The following is a 26,421-nucleotide window of genomic DNA, read 5'->3' as shown; positions in this document are numbered from 1 at the left end:
GTGGTTAAAGAAATTTTAAACGATATTCATTTTATGAACTCTTGATAACGTGACCTTCGAACTTCGACACCGGTTTCGAGCTTTGGCGACAGATATATCAGACATGCACAGCTGTTTCCCTCTATGATGGAACGGAGCCACAGCCACGTCTGTTGCAGAGAGGTTTTCCTTCTTTACAATACATATTCTTTGATTCTAACCTCCATGGTACCGTATACTAGGATTAAACCCATTTTGTTTTATACGAGAACAGGTACTTTCTTTAATTCATGCACTGCACATGCGATTCTCGAGAATACTGGAAACCAAAACTTGCGGGAAAGTTGCTTTGCCTTTCTAAAAGACAATCAAATTGGAGCTGCGAAAATTGGCTCTATACCAGCTACCCGAATGACACTCACGTGATACATAATTTGCCAAAAAGTTATCTCTTCCGACGTCGGCGCAAAAATCGCTTTTTTTGGCGGGATCGTTGTATGAACTTCCCTGACTTTTCCAGATTTTGACAAAAATACTTAAATTCCCTGACTTTTCCCTGAATATTATGGTCAATTTTTGAATTCCCCGACTTTTCTCGGTTCTCCCGGTTTTCCAGGTAGCGTGGCAACCCTGTTTAAAAAGAAAAACACTAAACCTACATAATTTATTAATGCAATGCGATACATAACAAAACAGTTTTCACATTATTTCACATTACTTCTAAAATGCATCTTTAATATAATATGATTACTATGCATGCAAAAAATGTAAGTATTTAACCCTTTGATGGTTATGAACAAGTTTAGCTATCAAATCGTGCTTTATAATGCGCGCAAACGAGTTCCGCTCAGAAGCAAGATTTTGACCGAAATGGTTAGAAACTAGCACTACTCGCGTAGTAAAAATTTTCCCCAATACACGCTGATGAGCTGAGCTCGTTTGTCATTATTATTTTGCACTGATTATGTTACAAAGGAATCCTACTTGTGAAATTTAGTTAGTTTTACTGTCTATAGATGGCAGTACGGGTTTCATGAATTTCTTTTCATAATGAAGCAGGAATTTTTTTTTTTACCTTGTTCTTTTTATGCGTATTTTGGCACATTCTTTAGGCTGTTGGTAAAGTAAAATGGCTCAAAAGCGAAAGTTAGATAATTATGATGGTGATTATGATTGTGATACAGAAAGCTTATCAAGTTTTCAGTCTGATGAAGACTTTGTTCACAGTATATCAAACTCAGAAGAGGATTCAAGTGATGAGGAAGATTTTTCGAGTGTTCGACAGTGGTGTAAAAATGACTAATAAAGTTCTCATGGTCCTAGCTGATTTAGTTTTACTGGTGACGTGGGCATGAAAGCTTGCGTGACAAATATTTCTGTTCCACTAGAGTACGAGCTGTTTTTTGGTAATTACCATATTTAAATGCTTCATAAAGTTTTCCATTAGTTGTATTTATTTAGTCCTTTCAATTTAATATTTGTCTTATATTTATAACTAACTACTATTATTTACATAATTGATTATAATCCATTATAATTTACTATTTAATAATTATTTTGAAGTATGTAAAAACTGTTATTTATGTACTACAAATACTTTAAGAAATTTTTAAAACATGTGAGGCGAGCTATGTACGGCATCGCCAGAGAAGGGTGGCATTTTCGGAAGAACGGTGGGGGAAAACAGCTACCACTTTCAACTACTGTTTACTCGTAATACTGTGTGAATTAAGTAAACAAAAACTGCTCATTTCCCTCACTGTCAAAGGGCTAAAAAAATAATTTTCTGAAAATGAAACAGGTCGATTCTTTTTTAAATGATGTATTAACATTGTATAAATCCCAATAACTGGCATAAGCACAATTAACATAAAATAAGTCAAATTCACCCCAGTACAAAATCGCGATAGAAGCTGATACTAGTACATAATCAGAGATGCACTTAAAATATCCCATGAATATTTCTCTTTTCGATAATTATATCAGTTAAAATACTTTGCAATTCAAATATATTACATTTTCTAAGTGGTATAAAGTAAGTTGCTATTTTCAGTGAAAATGGAAATTATAAACTGAAATTCTACAGAAAATGAATGTTATAAACTAATTTAATAATGAAATGTTCAAATGAGATAAATCTAAATTATTTGCAAAAATGATTAGAATTTATAGCACTTGAAACCAAAACAATAATTATTTTGACAGCTGAAAAGTTGACATCGGACCAATTAATGACAGAAAGTGCCCAACTTTATTTTATATATTTGACACATAATAAAAAATATTGCAGCTATGCTTATGAGAGTAGTTGCAAACAAAGGAGAAGAAAAGCTTTCCGATAGGCCAAAATCTGAAAATTTGATTATTTTGAGAATTTAAATAGTATGTAATCCAGATGAACATAAGCCTAGAAACAAATAAAATGTTAATTATTTAAGAAAAGAACCTGCTGAATTCTTTTAATATCTATTTATGAAATAAAAATAAAAAGTACTTACTTGACAGGCCATTCTCAACAAAAAGTTGACTACAGCATCAGCATGATCTTTATCTACAGGCTTATATCTATCTAATGCATTCTGAACTGGTCCTGATGGATTTCTAGGTCTTTTACTTTCTGTTGGATCCGAAATGCGTTTCAATGCCATCATGTTCATTTGCATGCTTTCAGAAGGCTAGAATAATTAAGAGATTCATAGAACACTGGACCTTAAAACTATCTTCACATATATAAAAATAATACTTCATGAAGTAATCAAACTCATTTACTTTCTCATAATAAGATCTAAAGGCAAGCCTAATTATCACTTTTCACACTGTTTCTGAAATGAAAATTATTACACGATATCATCCACTCTCATCAGACCGATCAATACACAAATCAATAAGAAACTTTTCCATGAAAAAAGTTCCTTCCTGAAGCATATCCTCTCCTTTCTCTCCTATGCAAAATATACTTGCAGCCCAGTTTCTCCTATAGCACTGTAAAATATTGTGACTACACATGAAAAACAAATGGCTGAATGGCACTGTTGTGGCTAGAAACCTCCCATTCAAACTAGTGCTGAAAAAACTTTAACAGATGTTTTTAGGACAAAACTTTTGCAAAACCATAGTGCTATATTGTAAATTAGCGAGGAATTTTTTTTGAAAGCCAAAAAATATTCAAAACCCTGCTATTATTTTATGTAATTATGACATTAATGATGCTGTTAACTGCAAACACCCTATGGCCATACTAAATTGTAAATATTGATTGATGTTTTCTTACTGTTACCTGCATTATCACTCAGCATTTGCATTACATATTGTAACCATGCTCATTATAGTATGTATATATCTCCTCTCATATATGTAGATATTTTGTATCTTGTTATACCTTTTGACAGGATCAGTGTTGATTTAATATTGTTAATTTATTGTTTTAAATGGCTCAAACTTATTAAATTACAGAGCTTTACCTGCTTTTTATTCTTTCTCCCTTTTAAATTTTTCACTGAAGGAGTTACACCTACTTCTTGTTTATTCTTCCAATTGTTGTATGTCTCCCTTTCAGGATATTTGTCACCAGCTTGAAAGGCTTTTACCAGATGCTTCCCCCATTAGTCGACTTCTGTTTCACTACACATTTAAATTCTTATCTCATATTAACTTGTTAGTCCAAAGGGGCTTTGTCCCTGAAGGACTATTGTTTTCGTTTTGCGATTTTGCGTCGGACTCATAAACGTCGGTTCACTTTTCAAACTGTTGCCACAAAATGTTAGAGTCCTGCATTATATTTGAAGAAATTAAATAATGAAAAATCTGCTTAAATGATTGTCTATTTCTCGCATTGTGATAAAACAATGGTACATAGAGCCATCGAATTTTGAATGACGAAATCCTACTGCGAATATGGGCATCTGAAATTCCAAATTTGGAATTTGTTTTATTATAGATTTTATATTTTGTAAAACTTTAACGAATTCTTGATTTACAAACTCAATGTTTTAAAAGCGAGAAATGGCAACGTTATATTAAAAAAAAAAACTTTTATCTCCAGCTCGCGAGACTGTGTATATCGGAAATTCTAAAGATATGCTTAATTTAACATTATTTTGCGATATTGCTCTTGAACTGAATTTTATGGTTTAAGTGCAAAGAACATGATATTTAATAAATAAAGGTAACACTCAAAACGTTAAAAAAATGCCCCTTTGGACGTAATTTAAAATCTGAAACATTTCAGATTTTTTTTATTAATAATTAAATGTTAATATCTACCTTTTTATTATAATTTAAAGATTTATCTTAAAGTTATTTGTGACAAAATTTATTATATAACTTGTCACCTAAATTTTTTCAGATAGCTCAATTGTTTTTTAAAATTTAGTAATTTTCTTTGTGTTAATGCACACATAATTAGTAATTTTTAATTTTGTTCAATAAAAGTAGGGTATTCAGCCCAAGTACCCAGGTGTATACACCATTCCCCCGTGAAACCGATATCCGTAGTGCATTTTTTGAGACACTAGAAATGTTTTTTAACTATAAAGTTTTACCTCTTCTGACTTTTGAGAATTAACCATTTACAGAGAATTTATATTTTTGTATAGTTTTCCACATGGTCTAGCTTATGCTACTGAAATATATTTGTTAAAAAAATAATAGAAAAAAATGAAGTACATATTAAGTAATATGGAGGCCAAAAAGTAATCTTAAAATTCTTTTTCCAATATTTTCTTATTCCAAACAATTTAATAAAAAATAGTTTATGCTAAAAAGCAACCTAACTGAAATTATAATTTTTTGTGAATATATTACAAACAGAATATTTAAAAATGTATATTCTAAAAATTTTTAGATTTATTCCAAAGTTTGAATGATTGAAAGAATAATCAGAAAAATTAAAAAATTTAGACAGATTACTGAAGATACAGTGCACGAGATTACACTTGAAAAGCTCAATTATTTTAAGAAATAATAAAAAAATATGTTATATTAAAATATTTTCTGGCAACTACTGGAAAGTTTCCTCAACTTCAGTTTCCTATTTATTTGATTTTAAAATTTTCTGATTACATGCTTTTGCTGAGTTGACACTGACAGCTTTTTTGCACCCCTTTTTTTATTTCATTGTTTGTATCACACATTTTAATGTTTTTTTTGGGGGGGGGTGAAAGGGAATAAACTCAACGGTACCAGATACAAACTAAGGATAAAAATACAAATCAGCAGCAAGAATGAACATCATTCCTATGACTCTCCAAGATATTTTTTAAAGAAAGAATCAATATAAATAACATGATTTAGCAATTGCTAAATTACATTTAAAAAAGAAAAAATATAGCTAACATCATTTAGCAACTGCCAAGTGACAAACAGTTACAATTAAATTTTTCTAAGAGGTAACTATCATCCATACAAATAGAATTTGGAGAACCACAAAATGAAACCCTATTTTACTGCTGCCAATGCACAAATATGCCACTGCAACAAGAAACTGTGTAACAAGAAGAAAGATTTATAGAATGAAATGTTCATTCAAAGGTTTACACATTCCTTTTTCAAATAATTAGTTGGTATACTTATTTCTAGCATCAAGAACTTACACTGATAAAATTCTGTAAACAACAAGAAGGAATGAATGACTGTACAGCTACTGGTTAGAATAATTACGTGTGTTCTTATCCCTGAATTACTATATTTGACTTCTTTATTTGTATTTATTTTGTATTATGCAGCTCTGATATACACAGTTTCATGAAAAGAACCAGTCATTCTTTTTATGAAGCTATAAATATGATTGTAAAAGTTGCCATTCCCATCCCTAGTTTGATTTCTTTCATGTCGCCATTTTCATGCCACATCATGTGGTATTTAAACTAAACAAATTGTATAAAACAACATCTTACTTGAGCCTGAAGGTCGACAGATCCCCAAGACTGATGAGTTCTTTTTCCTGGTTCAACTGGGATCTAAAGAAAATACCCTTGAGCTTGAATACTACCAATATCAAATATAATATATTAAAATAGTTTTAAATACTTCATTAAGAATACTGACTCAAACAAAATTTGATTTTAAAGAACCTATCAAAAATAATTTCCAATAAAATTTTTAAAGTTAACAGTAAAAATTTTCTTTTCTAGGTGTAGTTTCCCCAAGCTTTTAATTTTGTAACTACTTTCCCATTTAAAAATTAATGAAATGAAATGAAATGAAAAATTACAAGAATTTATTAATAGAAATAAGAAAATTGCATGTTTATTTGCCTTAAAGTGAACAAAAAAGAATGTAAATGATGAAGGTAAGACTTAAAAGCAAGCAATTTTGAGTCACTTTTGGCATTTATGGCAAAAAAAAAAAAAAAAAAAAAAAAAAAAGTTTTGCAAATATAGATGAAACTCCAGTAGTGTTTGATATGATAGGAAATTAAATAGGACAAATAAGGTTCAGATAATTACAACTGGTCATGAAAAATCTCACCTCACTACAGTGCTTTCCTGCTTAGCAGATGATACAAAATTAAAGCCCACAGTTATTTTTAAAAGAAAGATGCCTCTGAAATGTGATTTCCTAAATGGTGTTTTCATTCACATTCATAAGAAAAGATGGATGGATGAAAATGGTGTAAAACTGTGGGTAAGAAATGTTTGGCAAAAGCACACTGTTGCCACTGTTGTCTTTTAGTTTGGAACATGTTCATAGACATGGCAGTTATGAGAAGCAGACTAACGCCATTAGCTCAGCCCTTAGATGTGCATATCAATGAAATATTCAAATGAGATTTAAAACAACAGTAGAATACATGGATGTTAGAAGGTGAAAAAACATTTACAAAAGGAGTCCAAATGAGTCATGCCAGTCTAGAAATAGTGTGAAAATGAATAAGCATGGAATGGAATTAAACCTAGCATAATTCAGCAACATAAGTCATTTAAACAATGTAGTCAACAACAGTCAAAATTAACAAAATAACTTAATTAATTATTAAAAATGTAGTATATCTACCCATCTAGATAATGATTAGTCAAAAAAATTAGTCATTTAAAAAATGTAGTATATCTGCCAATCTAGATAGAATGTAAGATGTTTATTTATGGATCAGAGCAACAATGATGAAAAAGATGAAACAGAATTTCTTCATGTACTTGAAGATATAACAGAAGATTAATACGACAAACCTTTCATGTCATCCAATAATAAGAATTTTTAAGTTCATAAGGTATAAAAACAGCATTTAGGTATATGTAGAAATTTAATTTTTTTAATGCACACTTTCCCTTTACTTTTAAATTTATCACCATAAATTTCACTCTTATTATTTTATTTTATATACTGGAATATATGGTATATAAAAAATTCAGAGTCTCTTATTTAAACTCAGAGGTTTAATATTTTATTATTACTTCGTTTCAGTAATTTGAAGATTTTTGACAAGTTAGATGATACATGAGAAATTAAAGCAAAATTATAGGTAGCACAACACAGGTTGCTAAATGTTTTTCAAGAAATTCCAGATTACTGCGATTCTATTTTTTACAGTTTAAAAATTCTTAGTATTTTAAATATTTACAAATCAAAATAATTTTTTCAAGTATTTATTTATATACAGTACAAAGTTACTGTAATGATGTCAGATCATTAAGTAAAAGAATAGGAAAAATTATTTACACAAACTATTGTGTTTGCTATATTTGATTTCTTATTTTTAATGCTAAAGAAACAAATTAGCTTTTGAAATAAAAGTTTTTTAAAGCAAAACAATTGCTTTAAGAAAGTTTTGCCACTATTTTGTTCTTTATAAGAAAATTAATTATTTGAAAATCTTTTATCAGTTGCATTAACTAAAAGAAATATTGTTGTGATTAATATTATAAGACATTTTTGGTACTTTTCTGTTAAAAGACATAAAAAGACAAGACAACAAACATATACTGGTGCATAATTTAACTAGATGGCAGCAACAAATATTACATAATGCTCACAAAAAAATTAACTTCTAATAACAGTGATCTATCACATAGCATATATAATACATACAATGCATACCTGCCAACCTCTAAAGATAAAAATTCAGAAGATATCTCCGCCAAATTCAGAAGATTTCTCCAAAATTCAGAAGAACACGAAGAATTAATATCATGCTTTGATATTAAAAAAATAACAATATGTACAAATAGAAAAAAGAAAATTATACTTGCATTAGTAAATCTCAATTAAGTAGTAACTAAAAAATTTATTAGGAAACATAAAACAAGAACTTAATGTTACACAAAAAAAAAAATTATTGCAATGAATTTAGAGTGCATTTTTTGGCTTTAGCCAAAAATTCTTTGGAAAATTTCCTGTCATAACAATTAGTTTCCTCATAACATTTAGCAATTAAAATGTTTTCTAGAGTTTTTGGTGAAATTGAAGAATGAAACATAGTTTTGTTTTTCTTCACAACACTGAAGACTCTCTCGCACTCAGCATTACTGTGTGGAATTACAGCTGCAGCTTTTTCTGCTGCTAAATTAATTAAGTGGCATGGGCATCCAATAACAATTAATTCATTTTGTTCTTTTTTGAGGAAAGAGGCTACACCCTTTTTGTCACCCACCATGACATGAGCATTATCTGCACCAAATGAAATGCAGTTTGATATTGGGATGTTAAGTTGTTTCAACTCATTAATTACCAAGGAGGCAATATTTTCCCCCGTAGCGTCTCCATTTAACAGTAGAAGACGCAAAAGATGAGTTTTCATTTCATTAGAAACATCACAGAAATATGTGACAACGATGGGGTAAAGCTTCCGATCGCTGTCGTTGCTGCCATCGATTGACACCGAAAATGCTGAATTCCGGAGTGCAGCTATCGTTTTACTTTGTGCATCGCAAGCAATTTCGTTCACAATAGAAGATGTTTTCGTGCGAGCACAAGCATATTTCTGAGCAATCTTGGAGTCGGGAAACATCCGTCTGAAAAGTTGACCGGTGTGATCGGCAGCGATTAGCGGCACGTTGTGTTCGGTGAGGAATGCAGTAAACAAACACTCTGCCAAAATGACATCGGCATCCGAATTCGTAGCCGAAATTGAAAAAAAAAATCATCCACTTTCTTTGACGTTGTCGAAGCCGAAGCATTAACTTCTAGCTTTTTAGACTTAACATGCTTCACAATGTCGCTTCTTCCACCGTGACTTATTATGAAGTCACACACACTCACGTTGCAAAATGCATAGTTATTTCCTTTGAAGGATTCTTTAATTGTTGGAAATTCGGCTTTGTAGGCAGGCCGAAAATATTGAAAATACGGTTTTTTTGAACTCATTTCGTAACAATGACGTATTAAAAAAATTCGTAGCACGTGCAAACAAAAAACAAAACAGAATGCGACAATCCACGCTCGCTGAGTAATTCCCTTGCTGCTGAAGCGAACGCGAAAAAAATAATCTGGCGCCCACAAAGAAAAGAGTGGGAGAAACAAGTTCAGTGCATTGGATTGCCTGGTTAAGCGGCGAGTTGGGAGAAACCGCAGGTTACTGGATTCGAAGTAGTCGGTAGTTGGCGGTAAAACACGATGCAATTGGCGAAAATCGCTGAATTGGCCAAAAATTCTAAAATTTCGACAAAAATCACTAAAAACACTTGAAAAAGGAAAAAAAAATCGTAAAAAATGGATTACGATCGCAAAATCGTTAAAACAAACGCATTTTCGTAAAAATTACGAAAAATTCGTAAAAGTTGGCAGGTATGACAATGTTAAATGTGTGCAGGGCTGAAATTTTGCATCTTTTATTTGCGCAGCTATTCATGATAAAAAAGCTACCCCATTTTCTCCTTTCACAACTGGCACCCTTTTAACCAGAAAATACTGCACATACATGTAAATTAGAATTTAATATCAAATCACTGTCAGTCATATATACTGTGCATTTGTTAAAAACACTAGATAAGTTTATTTTTAACAAAAACTGATGGGTGTTATATAATTACCTCGTTCTTATCTATCCCTGTAAGGAGTTTCTCTTGCTCTTCTTTATGGCGCTGGATTTCCCATCGAATAATCACTTCAGCAAGATCAACAGCAAGTCTTTTGTGTTCAATAGTAGCATTAGGTGTAAAAACTAATCGCTGAACAGAATTTACCATGTGATGAATCAGATGGTGACGTACAGGGTAATAGACCTACAAAAAATACAATATATAATATATTAGACTACAAGTTATTTAAATATAATTTTTTCCTTCTTTCTATTTTATAGATCTGAATGCTTTATATTTTTAGCATGAACATTTATTACCATTTTGTTGACTAACACCTCGCCCTCCCATTCTTTCATGCATTGCTTTACTTTCATTAAATTTGCATTTCTTTACTATTTGTAATAGTATCAGGTTCAATGTTCCTTCTAACCTTCTTCGGGAACATACAAGGACCTGACTCGGAACAGAGAGCTTACTAAAGCTGTGTTCACTAATTGTGGTAAGTAGACAGGATACAGACGAAGGGTATACAAAACCCTTTATTTTTCTCTATATACAATAACTTCCGTACTTCGGAATACACTGACCCGCCACTCGGGGTCTAACGTAAAAGTATAAAAATAAAACTAAACTCTAATTTAACTTTAGAATAATACACGTGGAAGATTGGCCTTATAATAACAGGAAGCGTATGTAGCACAGAGACTGTGAACACTACAATACGTTTAATTTATCAAGAGGATTAAAACCTCTGGCCTGGAAGGCAAACAGCAACTGTGTAACTTTCTAAGGTAAGCGGCCTGCTTTGACTCACTGCTTCCTCTCTCTCGCTTGGCAAAAGGCCACAACTTAAATACTTGGCGTTCGCCAGACAAACTTTGCATAAATACCTTCACACTTATAATTCTGGCCGGAAGTAGAAAATAAGAAGTGATAGTAAAGATTTAAAATAAAATAAACGTTAGTAAAACTTAAGATCCTTACAATAGACTGCTTAAAAGCATTTTTAAAAGAATTTTTTGAAACCGCAACATTCCATAATATATATATGGATTGCATTTCAGAAAGTTTCATTTAGTTACAAAGAAAAGTCAAGTTTCATTTAGTTACACACATGAGTCAAAAAATGATTTTGTACACATATCGTATTAGACATATCTTTTATTAATTATGACTATACTGCAAATGTTAATAATTAACAAAAATGAATTGACCATATTTCAAGTAGACAAATAAGATACATTACTAGAAATAAAATAAAAAAATTAAGTACAAAGTAGTGTAAAAAATAGCCCAAGAAAAAAGGAAGAACATTTCCATAGTCAAAGAATAAAGATTTCCAGTCAAAAACTAAGGCTTTAAAAATATTTATCATCATGATCTTCAATTTTTAAATTAATTTTCTATACAATCTTTGCCTCCACTGAAGCATTTTTTATTTTGCACAAATTTTTATCTTTCTCTTACAGTGATCTGCTGCCAGTCCCATAAATATTTGCAGTTATGAAAAGTTTTAATTTAATGAAACAAAATGCATTGTGTTAGCCGAGTATAGAATACCTTCAAATGCCATAAAAAGTGACCTATATTTCACATTAATTCTTGGCAGGATAATTCATTTTCTTCTAGTAAAATAACTAAATCAGCTTGCCTTCTTCCCAATGATATCAAATGAGAAAGCAGATAGCAGCACTAACCTTTCCCCTTTTGGAGGATGGCTTGTTTTTTTTAAAAAGCAATTCAAAAAAACAGCGAGAGTCATACTTGATAGTTTAACAATATTTTATCGGAACCTTCATTAAATTCTCTCTCACATCACTGAACAAACAATACAGATTTCACATTTTAGTGGGATTTTCATGCTTCTTAGAATTTTAAAATCTCAGAGAATGATTTGAAAATATTTCCAAATTCTAAAGAGGAAACAGAAAAGGATCATTTGATTCCTTAGAATACAAAGAAATTATTGCATATGCATAATTTATAATACAAAACTTTCATAAAAATATTTCAAAATGGAACTTAATTTATGAATACGTCATATGCATACATGAACCCTCTTACAGAACAGTTTCGCTAGAAACATTTACCTTATATGATCCCAAAGATCCATTAACAGAATAAAGCACTAAAATCTCACCTTATAATGACGTACTAACAACTGAAGCATATGAACTAACTGAGCTAATGTATGGCCTTCTTCCACTATGATTTTTTTAGTCCAGTGGGTCAGCATATTATTTCCATCTTCCATCCTTACAGGCATTGCTGGAGTAAGTATTTCTAGAGCTTGCCTTACAACTGTTCGTGCTTCAGCAGCATGTGCTTTCAGCAAGCTATGGAAAACCTGTAATAAAAGGAATTAATTGCTTGTAACTTGCAAACTATCAATTACATTTCAGAATATCTTAACGGAGTAAAACAGAGCATAAAACAAATTTTTTAATTTCAAATTTTTTTTAAATGATGTAAGTTTTTCTTACTTAACAGTATTTCTCGAAGCTGCCAATAATGATCTTGTGTACATCTGGATTTTTCATCAGGCATTATTAGAGATACATAACTTTCATATTTATGAAATATATGCAAATAAATGTGAAATAATGTTTATGAATTTTTGAATGAAAACTGGTGAAAAGCCAGATATTCAAAGATACTTTGCGAGATGCCAGAGTTAAAGTTATTTATAAAGAATCTTTTCACTCTTAACATGTACCTACTCATACAGCCTGCACCACTCTTCTTACTCAGGGAGTTAAGTCATGTCACAAACTACAAAATAAGTGCACATTTTTTCCCATTTGTTTTCTAAATACATAGCTCAATAAAGTGATCATAGATTTTTATCATTATGGATCACAATAAAAGAATTCTTACAGAAAGAAAGAGTTTACACAAAAAATTCTGTACTTAAGTGACACAAATATTATGTGAAAATATTTTATTATTCATTTAGGAAGCCAGTAAATATATACTCTGATTAAATATATGACTAATGCTAGTTCATTTTAAAAAGAAAAATGTATCTCTTTACAGCCATATGGTATTCAGTGGGCAGACTACAATTGTTATATTTTCAAATTTAAAAAAGTGCCAAAATTGGGAAAAACAAATTTGTTGAGAATATAGCAAAAATGTGTTTAAAAGACAATGTTCTGTCGCATAAATTAGATACTGAGCTGTGCAGGATAATTTAGCAAAGTATATTATTACGAATTTTTGTACATATGTAAATAATTTTAAGAAAATTATATGTGAAATTGCAGTATTTTTTTCCTATAATGCAACATGAAAATCTAAAGAGGTGAGGCTTTGCTGGAAAAGCAAGAATACATAGGCAAGTCTATTTAACATCTGGTCATGGCTATCTAGCTAAATTTGCAAGATATCGCTAAGCTGGCAATGATTTTTGGCGCCAAATTTGGAGGCGTTTTGGTCTAGAAAAAATACATTTTTTACATAAAAATTATGAACATTAAAAATTTTTTAACAATTAAGTGTATATTATTATTAAAATCAAGTTTACCATCATAATCTGGGACTAAATTTCTGCGACAGCAATGTTAGATTTTACACATTGTCGCATGGACTTGCCATAATTATTTGGTGGTGTTAACTACCATATCTTCTGAAAATTTGTGAACAGAAGATGTTTTCACATATTGTTTCCACATTTTTATTGTAATGTGTTGACATCATTCCAAGATTACTAAAAGTACTTTTTATAAAGTTATTATTTAAATCAACAAGTTATTTGTAATTTCAGCTCTCACTATAGCTTCTTTCTATTTCCTCAACATAATGTAAATGAGGTTAGATAGTACTTAAAATGAGCATATTTCTGGCCTGTGCAGTCACACTAAGTTTAGTTTCTGCCAGTTCTGATAGGTTGTAATTATTCAGCTTTGCTCTATTGCTGTCAACATTTGAATTTGATAAACTGGTTAGAATTACTTAGAATAAAACATAATTGTGTAGTTTCTCATTACTTAAATTTTAAATTGAAATTTACTCTTCCTTTAGTTGCATCACCCGTGAGTAGATTATTGTTAGGCAAGAATGTACATTGATGCTCTAAGTTGTGTTTATATATATAATATGAAATGCTTATTATACACATAAACATGAAACAGATATAACTGCATTATAAATGAAGCATGGAATGGTACATACTATATATAACTGGCACATAAAGTGATGTGAATTTGGATAAAATAAATGACAGAAAACAAAATTATAAACTAATATTTCAAAAGATTCCATTCTATTAATCAAGCTTAATAAAAGTGACTCTTTCATGGCATTATGATTCAATAATAAATGAGAATCAGCAAAAAACAAACCTGCAGAACTATCCTTTTATGTATTGCAAATTTTGCTATAATATTAGCCAAAAGTAAGTGACCATGGTATTTTGTAGCAGGATCCACACAATTTTTTGTCAAAAGACAAGGCCATGCAAATGTCATTAATCTTCTAAGTTTGTTCCCTTGCCGCCTATAAAAATATAAGATTTAATAAGACATAATTATAAACTGTTACATTATGTTAAAATGAAAATAATGCAAGATAACTGAAAATGATTTAGATGAAAATTCTAAAAAGCCCAGGAATAATATACAAGAAAACCTAATGACATTCCTTGGTTATACTATATACAATGATTCTTCTATTGAATAAGCTCTTATACCTTTACATTTAAATTATTCTTTAGCAACAATGAAATATGATCAATAAAAAGTATCCATTATACACAGCTAGCCATAACCATTATTATTATATTCATTAGCAAGTAAAAAATTATATTTTGCAGAAGTATTGCATCAGCTATTAAACTGCTACAAATTTGTAGATTCAATTTAAACTTGGCCAAATCTACCTTTATTGTGCATTGATTTCATATGAAAACATAATATCTATTTTGAAAGAGGAAAAAAAAAGCAGTTACAAGCATATAAATATTGGAGGTCATTTAAATTTTTAATGAAAACCTAGAATGGCTGATTTTGATATAATTTAGCTTTTGATCTTAATTGGAAAAGTAAACTAAACAATTTAATACACTTCTAGTTAAAAAAAATCAATAATTTTTCTTTTTATAAATCTGCAGCATGGCAAAACACACAAATCTGATTTTTTTTAAGTCATTGATTTAAAAAAAAAAATGTTTTATACCCATTATATTTAAACACAAAAACTCAAGTTCAAAATCCCTACTCAAACAGTCTAGCCTAGTCGGTACTAGTATCACTGGGATATCGCGGGAAGCGCGATATATCTGGCTCTGTGAGTAGTTGTCATTAGAGGCCGATGACATAAGACCGTCAGAACGGATGGTTGAAAGGTCAAACGTAAAGTGAAGGGAGTGACTGTACATTGCCAAGCCTTGTGAAACCAAACTACAAACTAACAAGTGAGGGCAAACAATGGATAGGAATGCCGCGGCGAGTCTGACAATTTCTATAAGATAAAAGGGAGTAACGCGAAACTTGAAGTGCAAACACAAGTCAAAATTTAGGAATTTCCGATACCTAAAATACTTATTTACAAACATCAAGCTATTTACAATTATATACAAACATTAATACATGTCTAAATTTAAAAACATACTGAAAATACCAAAGTGTATCAGTATAGAATCAAGAGAACCTAGGAGATGGATTAGGTCAGGAAATTTAAATCCCTGGCCAGATGCCTGGCGAAGGGCCTAATGTTATAATTTTCTTCTAGTATGTAGTGATCAAAGACTTTAAAATATTGCATGTGTGTACTATTTTGAGCCTTGGTGAATAAATTAGTGTTCATTCTATGCAGGTAGTGGTCCATGTATTCAATCTTTAAGTCTTTATTCAGTGTCTCGTTCGAGACATAATAATGGGCATTGGTAATGGCCCTTAAAATCACATTTTGCACGACTTGTAATTTTGACACATCCTTCCTAATACAGGCAGCCCAAGCTGGCAAGGCATAGGTAAATATAGGCCTAATTATGGCAATATAAATATGTCTTTTCTTGTGCAGATCTAAGCACAAGTACTTCCCTATTAACGGCGTAAGCTGTGTCACACCAACAGCTTTTCCTTTCACGTTAGTAACGTGATCGGTCCAGGTGAGTCTATTATTCAAGGTAATGCCCAAATATTTGAACTTTTTGACAACTGGAACTTCTGTTTTAAAAAGTTCTAAGGAGTTCTGGAGAATTTTTTGTGGATGATTAACAGTTGAGATTTCTGGGCATTTATAACAATGAGCCACTTGGTGCACCATGGTTCTATCTGTGACATGAGATCCTGCAGTATATGGATGGCAAGCTCTGCTCTCATAGATTTGACTGCTAGCGCGGTATCATCCGCGTAGCATCCGAGAAAGTGATTATCAGGGATATGGGCTTTAGGAAAGTCCGCAATGTAAAATAAATAGATAAGTGGGCCTAAAATTGATCCTTGTGGAAGCCGACAGTAATCCTTTTGCTGTCAGAGGTCTCCTTACCAAAACTAACATAAAATTTTCTACTAGTGATAAATCAGCAAAGAAGTAGAATGATTTCTCTGCTGAAATTGAAGTGGATTAACTTCTAAATTAGCCCCTCATGCCAGACACGGTCAAAAGCTTTCGCCACGTCTAGTATGAGTAAGGCGACACATTGTTTATTATAGATAGCTTCTTCCATAAATTCAGTCAGTCTGCCCAACTGCTTAGTGGTCGAAAGTCCTTTTCGGAACCCGAATCTACTCAAACATTTAGTTCATTATGAATTAAGTCTAACGAAAGGTATTTTTTAAGTGATGGTTACTGTACTGTAACATTTTTATCATAATATGAACATTTGTGATTCAATTCCATAATAAACACACTTTATTATGAATTCTTTTAACAACCTAAAAATTTCAAATTGTTTGCAAGTAATACATATTTTATGTTACTTTCTCTTCTAATAGTATTTGCATGTTGATTAATATGGGTCTCCTACGAAATCTTTATTTTTGAGAATTAATAATTTCCTGTCAAGGCAGTTTAAAATATACTGAATGATTCAATCCTCCATCTAGCATAAATGATTACCTGTATGCGAAAGGCACCAATTCCAACAAATGTTAATGCTGCCAGAAAAAGATTACTAAAACATTACAAGCTACACTTACTGACAGACTACAAATATAATGCTAGCCAACCCTATATTCATGAATCTAATAATATTTCACACAATTACATCCCAAGCAGATTCAGGAGAGCTTAAATCTGTTAATTCTGGAAGCTAATTGATGATCGAGAACTGAAATGAATTTTCTGAGCTACACCTAGGATAAAAATAACCTCATGGACTCCCATATTCATAAAAAATAAGCTACCTTCCTTAGACTAAATGAAGGTTGTGAAATAGATGTGATAAGTTAGCAAATTCTAGCAGCATATAGTCAATATATAAAATGTCTTCTTTAGACATTCTAAAGAATCTTTGGATGTCATACTCTCTACCTGATCCTTTAACTATACACAGCCTGTTACATATTTCCCATGCCATTTAGGAACTACCTGCACACCAGCAGCCAATGGCAGGTGATGAACTAAGCATGTCAGATGTGGAAGGCTGAGATAGCCTAATATACATTTAATTGTTGTTTTATTTATTATTAATGACCTTTCTTATGTTATTGAAAGAACTTTTTTTCCCCTTTAGCTACATCAAAATCACATTTGCAATACAACTTTTAGGACACAGGTAGAAAGGGAAACAAAATTCATCGATCATATTAGCCAGCACCAGTCTGCAGAAATAGGGTTTTGCCTCTCAGTTTTTTCTAGCCCCGACACCTGAAGTCACAGCATATACGGACAACTTTTGTAATTTAAGAATCTCTCGTGTTGCCACTATCTACTAACTTTATTCACTATAGTTCTGATGAATCTGTCAAAAATATGTATCAATGCTTACTTGATGTTTCTTGCAAATCCATTATTAAACTTGAATATGACCCCTATGGTAACACAGCCCTTTTGATATCATGGTAATTATTAGATTATTATTTCTGTCATACTACACAGTGTGTGATCTCAAACATGAATAACAAAAGTGAGGGTACTGTTTGTTAAAGGGGATTACTGATATATATTTAGCACTTATACCAACTTTAGAGTTTCAGTATGGTTGCCCTTGAGCACATAAAATTAATAAATGCTTCATGTCCCGAAGCATGTAATCAATGCTTTTTTTTAATCACAGGATCATGCTTCTGGTTATATGGCATTATTAATATTAGGAAAGACTTCCAGATAATTTTAATAATAAAGTATATTTTAAAAAATTCATACGAGGGGGAAGAGTAATAATTCTGTGAATATTAAATAAGTAAAAAATAATAAAGATTTAATAAAGTAAATCTACCATAGCAAAACATTTATTTATATACACAGAAAAAATTGTTTTTAAGAAATAATCTGCAGTTATGGAAAATAAAATGAAAACAATACATCAGGTAATTAAAAAATAAAAATGTGTAAATATATGCATTTCTCTATTTTAATACACCAGCTATAAAAATATACAAAACATCTTGTTTTTTTTCTAAATATAATTCCAAAAACTTACTTATTAGCAGCATCATGAATATGAGGTGATGCTTGTTCTACAAGTAGACAAGAAAACTGAAGAAGCAAGATTCGCACAGCATCTGATGTTGCAAAAGGATTTTCGGAATCAATAACTTTATTAATGAATACACTCATCACATTCTCATTTAAGTCTTGTTCTGGTGCAGGTGGACCTCCAATCAATCTTTCACCTTCACCTTTCTCAAAAGCCACAGCAAAAGATGGAATTAGTATATATTGTAAAATTTTGGCTTTCAGGTCTTGAGGGAAATCGTTCTCATGAAATAATTCTACGAACTTGAAAAAAGCCATTCGTTTCCAATCCACTGTATAATTATTAGCAACAGTGTTCTCGAGAAAGTCTCGTAGAAATTCAAAATCTGGTATAAATCTGCCTGTGAAAGCTCTGAGAAGTTGAAAAAGCAATTCAATTTCGTTTGGATGATGTTTCACAAAATTTAACAAACATTTTGCAAGAAGTTTTGGCTCTTTCCATTGCGTGAAATCAACAGAATCGGCTTTCAGATGGCGTTCCTGAAATTCTTTTGAAATCCAAATCTTTCGTAAACATGCTACCAATTGATGTTGCTCAGAGAGCCACTGGTCATCAAACTGCACTAATAAACTTACTATCCTTATAGCTTGGTATTGTATTTCATGTTTGGTAGCAGCAGGTGTTATGCCAGCATTGGAAGATGGTGACTGCTTTACACCAAAAGTCATAGACACAAGTTTCGAAGAATTCTGCTGAAGAACTTCACGAAAAGGTTTACCTTGTTCACCTTTCAGAAGATACTAAAGAGAAAAATTATCTTTTATTAAAATGTACATACAATAACATTAGTGATAGTTTAACACTACAAATGTGAGGAGCCATTTCAACAGTAATGCAAAATAAGTTTTAGTGAATATTAATCGAAATGTCTCGTGTAATTGTTTTTAATGCTGTCCCCTGCTTTTAACTAATTACATCAAAATATTTTTTGAAAGATCTTTTTCTACTATGGACCTAGCTTTTTTTAAATTGTTTATTTGCTGGAGTAAAGAAGAGATAAGTCTCCAAAGATAAAAATCTGTCTCTCTGTGGGAAACTGTATTATGGTCTACTGACCAATCACCACACACCTTATGCATGGAAAATACAGCATTTTTTCTCACATGAGATTTCAGTCATAACCAGTTATCGTTTCTAAATAAGACATCAAAATCTTCTGCACAAGTAATTTTACACACTTTCTGATATCAAACAGTATTTGCTAAGAGACTAACAAACAAATAATATTTCCTATTCTCTTGAGTAACTAATAAGCAAAACATAATTTGTGACAATCATAAAGTTTCACCATGGCAAACGCAAGTTTGGCTGGCACTCTACCAAAAAATTTAGAATCATCAAGAAGGGATGCTAATTATGAGTCAAGGGTGAAGTGGTCACACGAGAGTTTGTTCTTTTACAGAAAGAGCGAATCAGTATTGTTTATGTACCATTTTTTTTTTTTTTTTTTTTTTTTACAATGCGAAACATGCATACATCCATGCAAATTTTTCATTATTTAATTTCTCTAAATAAAAAACAGGGAGATAATGTTTGGTGGCAACAATTTGAAAAGGGATTCAGACTCTGATAGTGATTCAACGCAAAATATCCATTTTTAGATTATTAGACGCTTTGTGCAATTGTTTATTATAATACAATCAGTATACTTATTTAAATAACTATAATAACAATTTGTTATCATATGAAGAAATTTTTTTGAGTGTGTATTTAATATATATGTACATTTCAGCACAAAGATAAAAAGATACAATTATTAATTGCAGTAATTCATTGTAATATAATAATGAATTTATACAATAAAATATAATAATTAAATAAAAAAACAAACATTATATACTATTATTGTATAGTAGTTATTACATTTTATAAAATTTTGTATATATAACAGAATTAAGTTTTGAAAATACTTTATTTTTGCCAATATATAAATGTTCCAATTTAAACACAATGTAATCACGCAGTTAATAACAGATGATGATCAGCATATCATCTTAGATTACTTACATGCAATTTTCTGCCTCCTTACATGTTTGCTCTTTTAAAGTCAGTGAAAATAACCAGGAAAAAATAAGAACAATAAAATCCCCATGTCTTGAATAAATTGGTGTGAATGGTACAACATTCATGGTTTTGGATGTCACAATCAACACTTTTTTTTTTTTTTTTAATGTATTTGAAATATCACTACTCAATTCTGGAATAGTTTTGAAATACTTATTATTTTAACATTTTCAAAAAATAACTAATTAAGTAAAACAATTATTCGAACAATGCTTACTAAATGATACTTTTTAAAATAAAAATTATGAAGCTAACATATCTACTGATAGAAACTAAAAAATGTTTATTGCCAATGGGGAGGGGACTTTAAATTTTAGTGGCAGTTTTTATTCAAATTTTAGCATTTCTCTAGAAATTGATTAGTATGTGTTTAAGAAATGAAAATGTTTCTTATTTTTTAATGTATACTATAAAATAATTTTTATTTTTTATTATCTTTCAAATTTAAAAATCCTACTAAATTTATATTTTGAGTTAGGTATTTGTTATCACTGTTTCAATGTTTCCATTTTAAAATCCTACTGCAGCTTGAATTCAAAGTAATGTGGCAATTATATCAGTTATTTCAGAAGGAATCTGCATTAAAGTAAGCACCCCCCCCCCAAAAAAAAAAAAAAAAAACGCAAAATATTCTGATAAGGTATGAAACATATGGAAAATACTATCTTACTTAAATGAAAGTTGAAAGAAGAATGGAAGACAATGCTTCTTTTAATAACAGTTGAAACATGCTTTTGGATATGTAGCTTTATCAATATTAGGAAATGCAAGTAATTTTAATCATAAAATGTACTTTAAGAATGTAAGGTTCCCCTTTCCTCATTTGATATTTCAAAGAAAATTTAAATAATTAACTAGAATAAAAAAAATAGTCTATAAAAAGAGAAAAGTAAGTATATTTACTTCTAAGAATCTTGTTAATTGTTCATCTTGAATATTTTCTTCCGAAAGCAAAAGTTCTATAGTTTCCATAGGATATCGTTTGAGAAATTTAACTAATGGTTCTCTATATGGACTCCCAGCTTCCATTAGAAGATTTTTTTCTGTTTTCAAGACGACGCTAATGAGAGGCTCAATAAACTTAGTTGTAGCAGCTGGAATCTAAAGATAAAAATAAGCATACATATAAATATCAGTTTTTACTACAGTGATAAATAATCAGCCTGGTACTTGATAAACTACCACACACACACACCAGTAAACAATTTTTTCACAGTTATATGCTGTAATAGAAGAAAAATTCTCGCATGTTTCGTAAGATTCACCAAAGTGCACTACTATATTTTATATAACGATCAATTCAATGATATCTACATTGCTTGAATGAATACTTTGCATGCAGTGTGATTTGCATACCAATATATTTTTGGATATTAAACTGGAAAAACCCAGAATTGTGTAAAGCAGCGATCATCAACCCTTAAAACTTTACGAACCACTACATACATAATTTTATATTTGGCTGACCACTAATACAAATTTAAAAAAACTCGTTAAATCAGACCTTAAAAACAACATAATATGCAAAAACAATATTCAACTTTCCAATACATGCAATTTTAATTTTAATATAATTTTTGGAAAATTTGCTGTTCAGCAGCATGCCTTTATGGAAATTTAGGCTACAACCCTGATTATGAACAACAATTAAAACACTATTAACATCTCACTGATACACATAATTTCGTTCACATTGAAAAATTATATGAAAAGTACAAATCATACCTTCTTGTACAGAATGCTTAACATTTCCATATCACTGAAAAGGAATTTCATGAAAAGCAAGAATAAACCGGCAAACACAAAGCAATATCAATAAACTGAAAGTGTTATGCCCCAAATTTTTAATTAATGTAAACATAATAATCATCGCTTACTCAGCAATGGCACCATTGATCAACAATTAGACAAAACAAAAACGGAAACTTCCAGTGATGCAATTATAAACAAGAATGCAGATGGTTTTCATAAAAATCCATCAAGTTGCCTATTGATACCAAGAAAAACTGTGTTATTAACGACTACAATGGCATACATGGGTTGGACAAAAATATGGAAACACCTTTAAAAAAACATGTTTCTTTGCTTAATATGGTGTAGGAAACCCGTTGGCATCCAAAACAGCTTGCAGTCTTCTCGGAATGGATAAATACAGTTCCTGTATGTTTGCCAAGGGAATAGTATGCCATTCTTCCTGCAAAACGGTGGCAAGTTCAGATAACGATGTTGGCGGTGGATAACGAGAACGCACTTTCCGTTCCAATGTAGACCACAAAGGTTCGATAATATTCAGGTCTGGTGACTGTGGTGGCCAGGGGAGATGGGACAACTCATCCTCGTGCTCAGAAAACCAGTCCTGGACAATGTGAGCTGTGTGAACAGGGGCTTTGTCGTCTTGGAAGACACCATCATCATCGGGGAACAAAGTTTGTACCATGGGATGAACTGCATCGGCCAAAATGTTCACATAAGTCTCGGCAGTCATGTGCCCTGACAGTTATCATGGGGCTAGCAGAACCACGATATGGCTGCCCAAACCATAACAGAACCCCCGCCATGTTTCACTCTTGGCAACAAGCAGTCTGTATTATAGGCTTGAGATGGCGTTCTCCAGACGTAAACTCGGCCAGAAGTGGGAAACAATGTGAAAGAAGACTCGTCAGACCATATTACTCGCTTCCACTGCTCTATAGTCCAGGCTTTATGACTTAAACACCACCTTTTCCTGTTACGGGCATTAGCATCACTGGTGAGTGGCTTCTCAATTGCAGCACGGCCAGCAATTCCCTGTTTATGAAGCTCCCTTCTAATTGTTTTGGTACTCACAGGGTTCGGTAACACAACATTCATTTCAGCAGTAACTTTTGCAGCTGTGGTCTTCTTATTTTTCGTCACAATTGCCCTTAATGATCGTCTGTCACGATCACTCAAGACACACTTTCGTCCGCACTGTGATTTAGCAGATGATGTTTTTCCGCTTTTCAAATATGCGGAATAAATCTTCGGTACAGTACCTACACTAAACACCTCGGCTACCTTGCTTACGGAAGCACCTACCATACGTGCTCCAACAATTTGCCCACGTTCAAAGTCTGTTAACTCTGACATAATGCAATGACAACCTCACATAACAGTACTCCAACAACAACTGAACTGTTTAGCACATTTACAAAGTTGTATAGGTGGCGTCAGTAGACAAAAACGCCAGCGCCACTTACATATTTCATTAAAATCAATCTTTCTTTTCAAACATGCATTTCGCAAGGTGTTTCCATATTTTTGTCCATCGACTGTATATTTGTAATTCAAAAGAAAAGAGAATTCCAGTTCGCGCTATTATTGATAACAGCAGCCTATCTACGGATGCCAACTATCACTTTCAAATGTCGATAGATATGCTTGCAAAAGTAGCTAAAAATTCGCTAAATTCAGAAGGAATTTTGCTAAAAGTAGTGGCTAAAATTAAAAAAGTATAAACCATATTCCATAATAGGTTTTGTTACTCGTCATTTTTTAAATTGAATCTTCATAAAAATATAAATAATTTCCCAATTTTTCCGAGGACCATCAAAAAGTTTTCACGGACCATCAGTAGTCCGTGAAACATTAAGATAAAGCTGCTGGTCTGTGAAAAACTGGTGTACCACCGGTTGCCAAACACTAGTCTAAAGGCATCAACATTTCATAAATGACCACTTCAGATTCAAAACTATTTACATAAAAAATATATTTATGAAAATTAAATTTCTAAGTAACTGACGAACTACATCACAGATTGATTTTCATTTATTTATTTAAGAGACACTCGTGATTATGGATGTAATGTTCAAAGTATTTTGATTTCTCATTTCAAATTCAGAACTTTGCTAAATAGCAGAAAAGTTAAAATTAAGCATTTCTTTAAAATCTTCTTACCTGATGAAATATGTTGATTATCCCAGAGCAAATTTTTACTTCAGTTATGACAGCTGCTCTTTCATTTGATTTTACTGTATTTTCAGCTACTTCTAAGCATTTACGCAAATGTGTCAACAGCTGTTCACAGAGCTTATCGTTGAATATCTTTGGGAATAACAATGTAAGGTAGCTAAAATGTTGAATAACAGGCAAACTCAATGACCTGTAATCTCCCAGTTTTAACAACAAAGGTCGTATAGTGGTATGAACCTAGTAAAAAATAAATATCAAATTTTAGTGTTAATAAATTTTATGATTCATAAATGCATTATTAAAGTGTATCTTACCTTTTAAAGTATCTTTACGTAAGTATCTTACCTTTTAAAGAACACGTTCGATAACACTTTACGAAAAATGATCTTCACTGATCTTATAATACAGTTCTATACCGAACTATTCAAAAATTTATTTAACTTTATATTAATCCTTAAATAAACTAATATCATTAGAATATCCAATTAAAATATGGTAAATAAAGTTAGCATGTTAAATAATGCTAACAAATTAGAATGTGTATTAATATTAATTTCAAATTTGAATCGATGTGTTTTAGATTAAGCTAATCGATGTGTTTTAGATTAATTAATACTGAAATGCCTATGAAACAGTTCAAAGACCAAAAAGATCCAATAGCAAAACTCATTTTAAATAGATGCATGAATTAGATTTTTAATAAAATAAACATTGCAAAATCAAAATCAACGAAATAAAGAGGAAGTTTTCTCAACAATATATTTGAATTTTACTTATGAAGTACACAGAATCTATTCATTTTAAAATAAGAATTTCAAAGCTTTAAAAATTTTATTTTTCAAAATAAAAAGAAACTTTTGAAACTCTTCCCCCCCTTTCAATCTGTCAAGCTGCAGTACTGACTGGTAGTGATAGTTTTAAAGACATTTAATTTAGCATTTCAGTAGTTGCCTTTTATGAACACCCAATACTCAAATTAATATTATACTAGCGGGCAAGCCCGCCAGCTAAGCGGGCTGAAGCCCGCTTATCATTGTTCTTTTTTAAAAGATATCCTATGTTAAATTCGGCCGGTATTGAAAAGTTGAACCGAACTACCATTTTTTAGCGGCATTCCGCGGGCTTCCCCCGCTTTTTTCACCTATGCATCCAGAAGTTACCGCATACACGATACACATGCGGAGAATCATGAAAACACCCATGCTTCCAGCCCTTTCGCGGGTATTCGAAAGTTGGACCGAAATACCAGTGTTCAGCGCTTTTGGGCAGGCTGCACCGGCGCAAAACAGTGTTCACGTGTGCATGCAAAAGATACTGCGTACACCGTACACATGCGTAAAATCACGAAAACACCCCTCCTGCCAGCCCGCTGTCCGGGATTCGAAAGTTGGACCGAAATACAATTTTTCAGCGATTTTGCGCGTGCGGTGCCCGCTTTATTCACGTATGCATGCAGAAGATAGTGCATAAACGATACACATGCGTTAAATCAAGAAAACACCCATGGAGTCAGCCCGTTTGCCGGGATCGAAAGTTGGAAACAAAATTCTTTGGGAACTAATTAGATGAGTGCACAATTTCCATTGAGATTCTCGTCAAATTTTATATCCCTGTACATGTATATCGCAGAAAGAGAAAATTGTTAGCTTTAAATATCTGATAAATATGATTTTCTATTTATAATAAAATGATTGTTAACACAATTCCCCTCTTTCCTGGTTTGAACAGGAGAAAACCTTTTGTAAAAAAAATTTTGCATATTTATTTATCTTGACTGTAAGAACTACATTTCAAAAGTTATATAATACAAGAATATTAAAAAGCAAATTAAAAGTAGTTTTAATCTTG

General features: G+C 31.5%; 1 protein-coding gene across 1 annotated transcript in view; it reads right to left on the bottom strand.

The window, feature by feature from the left end:
- Positions 1-26,421, bottom strand: part of LOC118193460 (transformation/transcription domain-associated protein-like) — a 215,737-nt gene that overhangs the window by 90,716 nt on the left and 98,600 nt on the right. Inside the window, 8 exon segments of the mRNA XM_035364554.2 lie at positions 2,478-2,654; positions 5,874-5,936; positions 9,945-10,136; positions 12,076-12,282; positions 14,279-14,432; positions 18,523-19,319; positions 21,547-21,744; positions 24,559-24,810. Coding sequence (XP_035220445.2) covers positions 2,478-2,654; positions 5,874-5,936; positions 9,945-10,136; positions 12,076-12,282; positions 14,279-14,432; positions 18,523-19,319; positions 21,547-21,744; positions 24,559-24,810 — 2,040 coding nt within the window.

The sequence above is a fragment of the Stegodyphus dumicola genome, chromosome 4, assembly GCF_044657685.1.
Source record: "Stegodyphus dumicola isolate Sdum_Otavi_A_Nest chromosome 4, ASM4465768v1".
Taxonomy (NCBI): Eukaryota; Metazoa; Arthropoda; class Arachnida; order Araneae; family Eresidae; genus Stegodyphus; species Stegodyphus dumicola.
The sequence above is the reverse complement of the archived record's forward strand: the minus strand, read 5'-3'. Positions and strand labels throughout refer to the sequence as shown.